General features: G+C 37.0%; 1 protein-coding gene across 1 annotated transcript; it reads right to left on the bottom strand.

The window, feature by feature from the left end:
• Nucleotides 1–2,588: 2,588 nt before the first annotated feature.
• Nucleotides 2,589–10,879, bottom strand: LOC145234392 (uncharacterized). Its single transcript, XM_080099128.1, has 12 exons — nucleotides 10,871–10,879; nucleotides 10,265–10,372; nucleotides 9,783–9,943; nucleotides 9,131–9,594; nucleotides 8,631–8,830; nucleotides 8,096–8,261; nucleotides 6,853–7,046; nucleotides 6,194–6,295; nucleotides 5,824–5,956; nucleotides 5,464–5,653; nucleotides 4,763–4,916; nucleotides 2,589–3,495 (listed from the first exon to the last, which is right to left on the bottom strand). The coding sequence occupies exons 1-12, from the start codon at nucleotides 10,877–10,879 to the stop codon at nucleotides 3,211–3,213; spliced, it is 2,166 nt and encodes a 721-aa protein (XP_079955254.1). The 3' UTR covers nucleotides 2,589–3,210.
• Between the last annotated feature and the right edge of the window lie 1,779 nt (nucleotides 10,880–12,658).

Raw genomic sequence — 12,658 nt, 5'->3', positions numbered from 1 at the left:
ATTATATTAAAAGGGGCAGGAACTTGGCCGAATGGCCTGGCGCGCCTGACCCATATACAGACACAAAAAACCTAATCGGGATTCGTCCCCGGGAGGTTCCTGGGTTCGAACCCCGTGAAAAATAATAATAATAATAATTATATTAAAAGGGGTCTGAAACTTGACGTGATGGTACGATACGCTTGTCCCCCGGGAGCGTTCTGGGTTCGAACACTGTGATAAAAAAGTACATTAAATGTAGTATTATGCATAATAATGTTAGGTTTGCGCAGAAACTTGCGCCTAACCCACATTGAGAAAACAAAATCAGGTTTCGTCCTTTGGAGCTTCCCAGGTATGAACCACATGAAAAAAATACTATTATTGTAAGGTTTCTAGCTAGCCTTTTTAGTCAAAATTAACTATTTGAGCTATCATAAAAACGCTTAATTAGAGTATAATCTTACGTTAATGTAGATTATATTATCTAGTTTATTCCATTATTGCGTGAGTTCACTAATTCGCTTATTGCTTTTTGTGTTAGAACTAACTTTAGTTAAAGTTAAATTACCTTATAAAGATAAAACCTGTCTATAAACCAAGTCTAGTTCCACTCCATCAAGTGATTTTAATAAAAGAAACACATACACGCTGGACGACTGCCCCGAGGATATTCTTAGTTGTTGTTATGGCATCCTGTTTTTTTCGTTCTACTGCAGACACCCACGAAGCGCCGAAGCTTTACGTAATTTCTTATCAACCAGAATCCAGGCTGATGGGACTTTATACCAACACAGGCAGTAGAGAGCCAAAACGGGTTTAGGCAAGAAAAGTATAAGAAGTAACGCAAATTTCAAGTTATAAACAACTTGAGACTACATGGAATTTATGCTCTATCTTTCATTGCTGTCTGAGAGCTGCATCACTGAATGGTAATAGGCGTCCTTCCATTTTTTTCGTTTAATCAATTATTTGTGGTGTCGCAATTTAAAACCGACAGCCTGTAAAGTCAGCACAACTCCTAGCTTTTAATACTTTTGTTTTCATTATTAGACGTGAGAGTGCTTGCAGCACATATAACACACATTAAATTAAGTTCACTAGTGTTAAAAACTGCTGAACAGCAAGACTTCAGCTTACGTTTGTTTAATGTTTAAGTTTAATACAGTCAACGTTATACAGCTGAACGTTATCATAGCTGCCCCGATTAAACTCAAAAGCGCCGGCGCAACACCAAGAAATAAATAATCGAGCAAAAACCCGAAAACAACTTGACTTGTCATTGCGATGGTCACCTTGCCAGCTTCTTCATTTTGCACCGCTAAAAACCTCAGGACGGAACTCAATAAAGCGGCGATTGCTGAGAGCGTCATGATAAAAAGATCACTAAGGCAAGGATAACGAATTCCTGTCGTAAAGACCACGGACACATAAGACATTACCAGTCCACAAATGGCGTAATAAAACTGAAATTCAGCGAAGTAAACAGCTTTGCGCATTTTTCTCACTGCCACAGTTGAAAATGACAGAAATAAACTCGAAAGTGCAGCCAATAATGCTCCTACAGTCCTGTTGGCACCATCGTCATCTGTGTCGCGTCCGAAAAGAAATGAAGGCCTAGAAACCAGTACTAAACCCACGATGGCAATAACTGAAGCAAAAATTCCGGATAGTTGACATCGTTCTAAAAATGTGCAATCATATTAATATGATCTAATTAAGCCGCTATGTGCAACGATCACGCAAACACACACACACATATAAGCTATTGCTGCCAGGCATAATACCACGTTTATAGAGCACACACATACCTCCATATTTAATTAATGTTAGCGATGTTACTACCGATTTTTAAGTACCTAACAATACGCTAATTCAAAGATAGCTTGAAACTAAACATAGAAAAGATTGTGCTGATATAAACGTTACTAACACATTATTTTCCATTTTTAAGTGCCATAACATTATTGAAAACGTACCGTTTAGGAAGATAAAGGCAAAAAATCCAACCAAAATTATTGTAGTTGATTGTATGGCTGTGGCATCGCCAAGCGGTAAAAGTGGGATGCAAAAGTAGAATGCAACGAGAGAGATGGCCGTTGTTGTGAGGGCAATCAGCAGTATCAAGTTTGTTTTCAGTGGACGAACAACAAACAAGTCTCTTCGGTAGGTGTAAATGGGCAAGGTGACGGCGTACTGTGCAAAGTAACGAAAGAGAAGTAGCTGTCCAGTACCTCTGCTTTGCAAAAACTTAACCAAAAGATTTGCAATTGCATAGCACGCTGAGCTTAAAAATGCGTATGTCAAGCCCAACATAGATCCGCAAGTTCTTTGATTGTCGCTCATCATTGATTACCACCAGTTTCTACAAAAAACTGTATCTAAGAGTACAAAAACTGGCGTACTGCACCTGCACTTTTTTGATGAGTTCTACTTGCTAAGTTCCCGTTTTGCATCACTGTAAGTTCACGAGCGCCTGTGTTTGAGTTGAAGGAAACATAATATTAAACATCTGTTAGCACACATCAAGTGCGATCTAAACATGAATTCAGACAGCAGCATGGTTGTCGTACTGCTGTCTGAAAATGAAAATATTTTGCCCTGTCCGCTATATACACCCAAAAATGTGACAAACGCTCGTACGATGTGATGCTTACCTATTTACAATACATTTTTTTGCTGATGGAACTGTAATTCACATGTATGACTGAAAAAATATTCCACACGACAGTTGTATGACACAACGATACAGAAATAATAAAAACAGATGTAAGAAAGAGTGAACTTGTTTTGTGGTAATGGGTATCTCGGGCACATACGTTGAAAAAAAATCAAACAAAACTGTAAAAATGTCCTATAGCATTAAAGTTTTAGATGACAGGGTTGTTGCTAGCAAAGAAAACAGGACAGTTGTCAAGTTTGGGACGTTTCTTCCGCTTCCACCCCCACCTCCATCTGTTGTGCTTACAGGATCCACTGTTACAGTGTTGACATACCAAAGCTCATGTAAACGACCTCCTACATCTTTTGGGGCAGTAGGATCCGCTGTTACAGTGCTCATGTGCCAAGGCTTATGCAAACGATCACCTACATCTATTGAGGTGACAGGGATCTTTTTTACAGTGTTCACAAGCCAAGGCTCATGTGAAACATCACCTAAATGTATTGAGGTGACAGGGATGTCTGTTGCAGTGTTCATAAACCAAGGCGATCAACTACATCTGCGATCAACTACATCTGTGAACGATCAACTACATCTGCTGTGGTAAAAGAATCATCTGTTGCAGCGTTTACATGCCAAGGCTCATGTGAACGATCACCTGTATCTGTTGTGGCAACAAAATCCTCTGTATTCCCTGTTACAGTGTTTACATACCACGGCTCATATGAACTGCCATCCACATCTGTAGTTGTAACAGGATCCTCCGTTAGACTGTTTACATACCAAAGCTCATGTGAACGACTCATATTGTGTTGTGGAAACATCTTTCGATATTGCAAAGCAGCGATGGCCCCCTTAAAAAGTCAAATTAAATTTTCTGTTAAAAAATATCGTGACATTTCGTAATTTTCCACAGGATCTTTCCTGCCAATAGCAGGCTTTCTATGTCGACAATTACAGTGTAACTATGTTTTTTTTAGAAATAGTAATGACTTTTATAAATGAAATAAGGGAGACTGATGATGCCCGTGAAGGTGAAATATATCAATCGTTTTACGTTGTGTTGATTGATTCTGATACAGAAGCACTGCAACATTTATTATTTCAGTGAAAATAGTGGTATATTCCAGTGGTTCCCAACCGCCGGTCCGCGTAAATATTTTGCCGTTTATTTTTTTTGCAAATTATCTTACTATATGCCAAGCTACTTTTTGAAATGAAATACTATTTATTGCAAAGTTGTTGGTACCTGCGAAACTTATCTTACGCTTGGCTGTAAAACTGAGGTAGCTCATAAAATTGTTTAATAAAGCTTTTGTGACGTTTATGATTGTTTTGTCATAAACTGTGTCCAGCATTCAATTTTTTTTTGCAAAACAAAGTTATTCTTCGCTTTTGAGATGAATTGAGATTTTGAGATGAGATTCATACTGGCAGCAAAACAACAGCAAACATCCCACAAGCATTGTTTTTGTATGTAAATGGATTGGCGTTTTGGTGTTTGAGTTGATTGCAGTTTGGTTATTTTTTTCGTCCTTAATGCATAGGATAAGACCAAATCTTGCATTATGTTGCACAACGGCAACTTTGGTGAACAAAAAGCTTACAAATATCTGTTGCATTTATTACGAACTTTTGTTGCCGGTCCGTGGATTTTTTTTACAATTTTACCGGTCCCGCGGTGTAGAAAGGTTGGGAACCACTGGTATATTCTACAACCAAATCCGAATAAAGTAACCGTTTGGTGACTTATTTGCAAACAAAAACTTAAGAACCCTATAACCATTGCCCTAAAAGTATTTTTTTCTTTTCTTTTTTTCTCTTTTTACTCCATACATAAATACGCATTTACCGATTATGATGGTCTGTTGTTCCTACAGCAAACTGTGTTTCATATGTGCGTTTGTAAGTTGTGTGTGGTAAGTTAACTGAAGGGTTTTAAACGGAATAATGCCGCTTCTGTGCTTTATTCAAATGACATCGTTAAAATACCAACGTTCTACTAGTTGTGTCATTTAAAATATGTAGCATTTTAAAATCTAAACAAATTAGGTGACATGTCAACGGTAATATGCAATGGACAGTATAGATATTTACATACATGTATAGCTGTCAACAAACCTGAAATCCTGCATTGTGATCAAGCGCAACTGTACTTTGCTTGAAATCCATTCTCTCGTCTTCGTATTGGTCGTGAAAAGTCGGTCCACCAACCAAAGCTCCTTCCAGGATAAATGGATTCGGTTTGGATGATGTTGCAAAACCAAACCCGCACCTACAAATGCATAGCATTTCATCACTTGCAATTTACTTACATTGATACACAGACTGAATAAAATTTTCTTCGTATCTCAGTTTTTACCGAATATTTTAAAAAATACCGCACGGAAAGTTTGTTATGTTTATTTTATCTTGCGTGGGATAAACAAACCCAAAATGCGTATATATTTGCTTTTTAACGACGCGACGTTAAGTTCTTTTTTCCCTGATTTAGAGCAACACAACTTATAAGCTTCGAAGTTTTATGCTTTAAAACCCAAGAAAAAGGATAAAAACCAAAACGGTGAATGCGCAATGCGGCAATGCTGCAACATTACATAAAGCTGCAATTATATCTGTGCAATTCTAAACGGATACATGAAGCCTACAATAAAATTTGGGCTGGGTAAGTGTTTATGTTTATTAATCTTAGTCTAAGAAACTAAATACATATTGAATTACTGAATAACTTGTCAAATAGATGCTCAGTACAACACCAGTCGGCCACAAAATCGTAAAATCTCAAATAGCCTATATGAAGTTATATCTAGAACTATAGTTACCCTAGGGGTAGAGCAGGACAAGAACTTGCACGATGGTGAGGTCGTTTTGGATAATTCTTTCCAAAGCCGACCACATAACTCCTTCCACCATCTCCCAACATGTAATGGATCTGCTTTGTCGCCCATGCTTTATTCACCGCCGTGTCGATGCCGTGATCAGCGGCCATTAGGCATACAAAAGCTGCATTGGCTGTAAAAGGTAAATTTTAAAATGTTATGGCTTCTGTTATATGTGAATGTTTTCTCCATCGAAAATTTAACATTGATTTAAACAACCGTTGAGCTTTTGCAGGTTTACGTTGTTTTGTTTGTGTTTGCTTGAAAGTTATCAAGGGCAAAAAATCTAAGAACAAATAAAACCTGCGTAACGCAATGGACTCCATTCGCTAAGAAACAGCAATCCCTTTCCAGTGTATTTGGTTCCGCTGGTTCTTAGCGTAGAACAATAAGCTTTTACATCTGAGTCGTACTTTTGCTTTAACGACGGATCAATCTGTAATGAAATTGCGGCTGTTTCAATAAGCTTTAATACTGAAGACGTTTTAAAAAATAAAAAGCAACTAATATTTATCAAACAAATTTTAGTTATGAACAATATGTCAACACGGATATGGATTTTCGCTACTCAATTTGTACAAAATTAAACAACTACCAAATTGAAGAATGTTTTGTTCCAACATCACATATTTATTATTTCTTACTGGGCCTATAATAATTAATACAAGCTGACCTGTGCCATTAGCATTTGCAATCCTGGCCTCTTTTCATCCCATGAAAACATTAGGTTCTTTGGGATCGTAAACAACAACCAGTTGATGTATTTGCTTTGCGCCTGTATCAAGATCAACTACTATTAGGCCTACTGACAATGGTCAACATAAAAAAAAATGCACAAAATAGGAACAAAGTTTGAAAAAACAGGTTATGAAAGCCATACAATGTCAGTTTAACAAAACATAAAATTTCAAATTTAAAAAAGTGTTTTTTTGATGACAACAGAGATTGTCGAAACGTCTACACGATGTATTCTATATACACCACTACCTTGGCAGTAATGTTTATGATTAAACTGTTTTTTTAAAGTTATTCAAATATCGACTTACGTTTAACGACAAAAATAACAGCCAAAATTGTCCTTTTATAAAAAGGTTATAGCCCTTCATATTACTAATGATGGCATGAACTCGAAACGTTTGAGCAATAAAGCATGTTGCTTTTTACCTCTATTTTGGGCTATTATATTCCTCCTTAAACCTATAAATGGATACGACGTAGCCCACTATATGGTACTGAATTCGGTTATAGAAACTTGTTGGTGTATAGTATACACTGTACACTGTATAGTTATACCTAATGGTTTTTCTGCGTGTTTTTTTGTAAAAAACTTACAAATTCCAAAAGCGTTTTGTTTCCCGTTGCTCTGTACATCCAAGCTGTAGCCCAAATAATCTCGTCTATATAGCCGGTGGACTTGTAATAATCTACCACCTCGGGTATCCAAAGATGATAGGGTCGTCTGTACTCGTTTGCAAATACCAGCAGGTTGTTTGCATGCTCGAGGAGTTTACGGACATACTGTTCAGCTGCAAATAAATGTCATTTCATCAAGCAAATTGTCACAACAGAGCAATTAGGGCCTAAGATCTAAATTTAAACCCGACTCCATCACGCTCGCGTTTTGATGAGAGCCTGAGCGCTGGCTAAATAGATTTTGTTTAGCTCACGGCGGTACGCCAGGACGGTTTCTGATTGTGAATATTTGATGTTCATGGCCTTTACTTGATAGGCGAAATTTTATAGGGGTAATGTTGGCTATAGTGAATAATGAACCATCTTTATCTGTTTCGTGCCTTTTTGCAAGATAGAATTAACCCAATACCGTCGTTTTCTGTTCTTTTGAGCATTTGATCGTGTATTTTGTAAATCGACAGCCAGTAACCACAATGCCATGCCATAACTTGAGAGGAAGAGGCTTAGAACGTGCCGCTAACCTTGACACCGCAAACGTATAGAAATCCCGCATATAGGCTATCATTTTCAATACAAAATTTTATCTTTTAAATTCCGCCAAAATTTCAATTCTTTAGGTTGTATTATATGCCAAAGCCCTTACTGCAAGAAAAATTCTAAGAAGGCCGGCCCCCAATTGCATAATTACATTTTATAATTAATTCTGTGTAACAATGACTTTCATCAGCGATGCTAGATGCAATTTGTATCGTTGTCGCCAAATTTTACAGTATGTATCTTAATGGGTTTTATATTTTTTATGATTGTTGCACAAATTTAATGGTGAAAATAACGGCCCAAATAGACGTAAAAAGCGACATGCTTTATTGTTCAAACGTTTCGGCAAATGCTCATGCCATCATCAGTGATATCATTAAACTTATGAACAGATCCGTATATAGTGTTGCACAAATTACTATAAGATTAAAACTGAATTCTAGTCTTATAAGTTTGTCGCAATCTTTACTGGAAGCAATATATCAACACCCTGCTCTAACTCGCGGAAGAGGAAAACCTTAATCAAGGTTCACTGCCATATTTTCATCTGTAATATTGTGAAGTGTCGTAAGTTTAGAAACCATCACTATATATGGTATCAAAATTTTGCACTAAAATTTTGTACCTCCGGAAGTTCGTCGAAAAGCAAGTGAAATCGCCGCAAGCGCTGCAGATGATTCGCCAGCTAGATCAGATCCGGGTCTCTGTTTTGTTATCCTGAATGGAGTACGCCTACTGTGCATTCGTTCTGGTTTTCGCCAGGTCCTGTGGTCCTGACTTGCATCCCCAACCTGTAAAGATTAAAATGTAAAAGTTTCATTAAAAGTTTCTCCAAAAATTTACGTTGACATTTTCTCAGGCGTTTTTTTCTAATTCCCAAACGGACCATTTTACCCATCTTTTGCATATTTTCTGACGCGTTTTGTAACACAATTCGTTTTAGCTAGGCCAGAAAGGATCCGACTTTATTGAATTTATGATTTTAGACCATGATACAATTGGCAAACAGTGGCTGATCAATTAAGTATTGCTAGCCATAGGCTAAGAAAAACTTGCCTGCGGGCAGTTTTCATCACTCAAATTCGCAGGTTTTATATCAGATTATCAGATTGTTAGCATTCACATTTCATGCAATGCATTGTTCGTACATTGCTACTTACCTGAGCGTATAGCTCAAAAGGTGACACATGCGCTTTCATAATGTAATCAGCGCCCCATCGAAGTGAGTCTAATGCATGTTGAAGTTCGCCAGTTGCTTCGTAGGCATCCCAATACTCAATCACACCCCATGCCAGTAAAGTAAGACTGGACGCCATGGGAAAACCAAATTTCATATTATCCCCAGCGTCATAATAGCCACCTGGAACGGCATTTGAGACGGTTGATTAGGTTGTTTGTTAACCTTTGTCAACGGCACTCGTGTTTGGACCTTCTGTTTCCATACAATTTATATTTAGCACTTCATCAATATTTCAAAATGGATCTAAGTAAAAATGATATAAGTTTAATCAATTGTATTTTCTGTTTATTTTTACACTCCCGAGTTGCTTGGTTGCAAGGAGGGTAACATGTTTGTTAGTTGTTGTCTACAAATGGAACACTAAAGACTGATGAAGTTACAGTGTTAATGCCTACTGCATTGTCAAAGACAAAAACATACCGGTAAGGTCTTCGTCATTTCTACCACGATCTTGTAGAGCCGAATCTCCTCTCCAGCTAACACGGTTATTTGGTGGCAGCTTTCCCGATCTCTGGGCTTCGTAGAATAGAATCGACTTGTGAAGAACCACAGCATAATCATACTTCGATGTTCCATTGTAAAATCTCATAGGTGTGGTTCCTGTTAGTTCTTGCGTGGTGTTTGTCAGAGATGGTTCTGGTTTCCTTCCACTGCCTTCTATTCCTCCAATGTAGTTGTTCGATTGTTGCTGAGTCCCTTGAGTGGCATTATTTTGCTCATTAATTGCATAATGTTGCTGATCGTTGTTGTTTTTGGTTCGATTATTGTTGCCGTGGGTATTGTTGTCTGCCACGGTGCTTGTATTCTTAGGCAGCACACTGACATCAATCGCCAAAGGATTAAAAACATCAGGAGGCGAGGTGGTTGTTGGTATCCTGGACAAACTGAAAATAAAAGGTTAGAAGTAAGCCCAAACAAATTTTCTCTCAGGTACATGCTGTCATAAGGACCAATCCTAATACAAACGTCACTAAAACAGTTTTAACACAAAAAGCTGGTTGTTTTATCAGTTACTTTTGTAGTGTGCTTAATGCATGCACGATAATGTAACATTTGATTACTACAATCTTACTTTGTAACAGGGTACATTAGATTGGTGGTTGTTAAAACGGTTTGAGGCGTGGCTCTTTCGGGGTCGGGACTCAAATAAACTGTTCTACCTTGGAGTTTTATTATCACTGGAGGTGGTTTGGGATCAGCAACTCCTTCTTTGTAATATCCGACGAAGCCGATCTATATTTGTGTTAGTATCAGTTAGCATGTATACATTGTAAGTATTATTTTAATTTGGTAATTTGTTGACAAATTTACACTTATTAGAGGTTTTAATGGATTTACGTCCGTAGACGAATGCATGCTCGCAAATATTTGTAAAAATATTCTTTACTTTGTATTCCAAGTGTAAGATAACAAATTTGTTAACTCTTTGTTTTAATCGAGTGGTTAAAGTCATTGTAAAATGCATCAACGACAATTTTTCAAATGATTTGGCAAATGATTCAAATGATTAAGCGTTCAACAAAAATGTTTAAAACATTGACTTCGTCAACATACCTCATACAATTCTCCTGCTTTGAGATTTGGTTTATACCCAGGATGCTGCACTACAAATTCTTGTCCGCTATTAAACACGATAGTACTTATGACGTTACCACCCCAACACTGAAAAATAAGATATGTTACTCCATTACAAGTCGCGTAATATTCAAAACATTCATGGCAAGACTTGCAGGTAATACATAAATCTTATTTTTGCAAAAAATAGTCAAAACGAATCAGGGATACAGATTCGATTTTTTTAAGTTAACGAAACTGCTTAGGACGAATGTTACTTTAACGGTTGATCAAAAACAAATGAGGGCTTACTTGCACAAAAAATACATTTTTTATAAACCTAAAGCAGGTAAAGCAGTAAATTTTGTCAACGCGGTATAATGCGAATCCTGTTAACCGGTTCAAATCACTTTGTATTCGAAATCTTCTGACTCTTTTTTTACCCAACAATATATTCAGAAGAATAGACTTTGTTTGGAACTAAAGTTTAAACTGTTGTTCTTTTTTCATTCTTGTTCCATCATTCGACGGATTAATTGCAGTACCGAGATGAGCTAGACTTAATTGGACCAAAACAGTACACTTGATGTAACGGTCGTATTTTACCTTACTCATTGCTAACGTACCTCAAACCGGGCCAATATCGGTTGGGTGTACCGAAATGTGACGTTCCAACCTTTTATGCTTCTGCTTGGCGTAAATTTAAAAGAACCCTGAAATAAATGTATGAAATAAATAAAATTTAAAGTTTAATATTTTGTAAACATAAGTTCTGACGTCACATCTTAGCATCTTGTGTTAATTGTTTTACACAAAGCGGATGAATATAGTATGAATATAGTATGGTACGAGTGCTTCAGACTTTTATGATAATACTACGCTAGCCTGTCGATATGTTTTTAAGCAATGCTTGTCGCTTTTTATGTCCAAATGCGCCTTTGCTTTTTTAGAAATTGATTCGTTTTTTCATGTTTGGTTTTGTCTGTGTTCTTTTTGTTTGTTTGTCAACTGTCACAAAACAGAAAAGTAAAACTAAATGAAGACAATCGAAATACACGTGGTAAAATAAACAACCCATGGGTAAAATAATGCACAGAAGTTTTAAACAGTTTATACATATACACGAATTACTATGGGTCATACAAGTAAATTAATCAGTTCATACCACATTGACCAAACTCAACTTGCCTGAAATCCTGTTTGCCAAGTGTTCTTCACTTTGTAAACATAAGCTTGGTTGCCAAATACAACGCTTACGCAACAAACATAAATTATGCTGACATATAAGCTTTGCATAGTATTGAACATTGCACAGACAAATTTCATGCTTACAAATTCGGTTTACGAGAAAAATTCAACCAGATATTAATTTGCGGTAAACCATTACGTTTTCAAAAAAAATACTCAAATCATAATCCCTAGTAAACCTAGTTTTTGCATAGTTTGTTGCGTTTGAACGGCACGCACAATAATATAACCTTTTTCAGCTATGTATAATAAAACCAGTCTGACTGGTCTCCACACAAAACTTGCACCGGCGCATGGCCAAGTCACGTGCCTTACTGCACGAATGCCATGCGTTTCGAAAACTTACATCTTACGCAATGTCTGGCCTTTCACGATAAGCAGTCGAGTTTCGAAACCTTGTTTGATGGGAACAGTTTGTTCTGTCACACTTTTTGCTGTGCTTTCCATTCCAAAACTTTTACTGTAACTAAAATCTGCTGCAACATGTATCATTTAAACTCAGTACTAATTTTCAGCCTTTTTGTGTGCACTACAGATTTATATAACGTGGCGCCACAATCCTTACTAACTTTTTCTGTTTTTGGCCAAAAACGGGAAATTTGCTAAATACGGATAGATGGCGTCAAGAGCGCAGTTATTTAAATTAACAGTCAGTCTGGGATAGGGTTGGGAACTAAATTTAACGTAGGAACTAAGTTTCAGAAAAACTTATTGTTACTATTATAAAACCTCACCTTACCCCAACCCTAATCCCTAACTGTCAGCATTTTCACACAACTTTTATTTTAAATACTTGCGAATGCTCTTTGTGCCACTTAACGGTATGTAGTAAACCATTGTTTTTTAAACAGGAGTGTACCTTAACGGTTTGACAAATGGTTTGCTCGGGATTATTTTTTGTTGCTGTTTGCATTCTTTAAGCCAGGGGTGGGGAACCTACTTAGTACTGCGGGCCGCATGAATTGCACAACATTTCGGGCGGGCCAATTTTTTTTAAAATTTCGTATCAAACACCCAAAGCACTCAAGTGGCTTGATATTTTTATTTGCTGCTACATTTGCAACAAACAAGGCATACAGGTTTTTCACTCTTTTTTATAGAAAATAAGAGTTTGTCCATTCTTTCTGGAACACAGTAGCTTCATCA

Source organism: Phallusia mammillata, chromosome 6 (assembly GCF_965637545.1).
Source record: "Phallusia mammillata chromosome 6, kaPhaMamm4.hap1.1, whole genome shotgun sequence".
NCBI lineage: Eukaryota > Metazoa > Chordata > Ascidiacea > Phlebobranchia > Ascidiidae > Phallusia > Phallusia mammillata.
The sequence above is the reverse complement of the archived record's forward strand: the minus strand, read 5'-3'. Positions and strand labels throughout refer to the sequence as shown.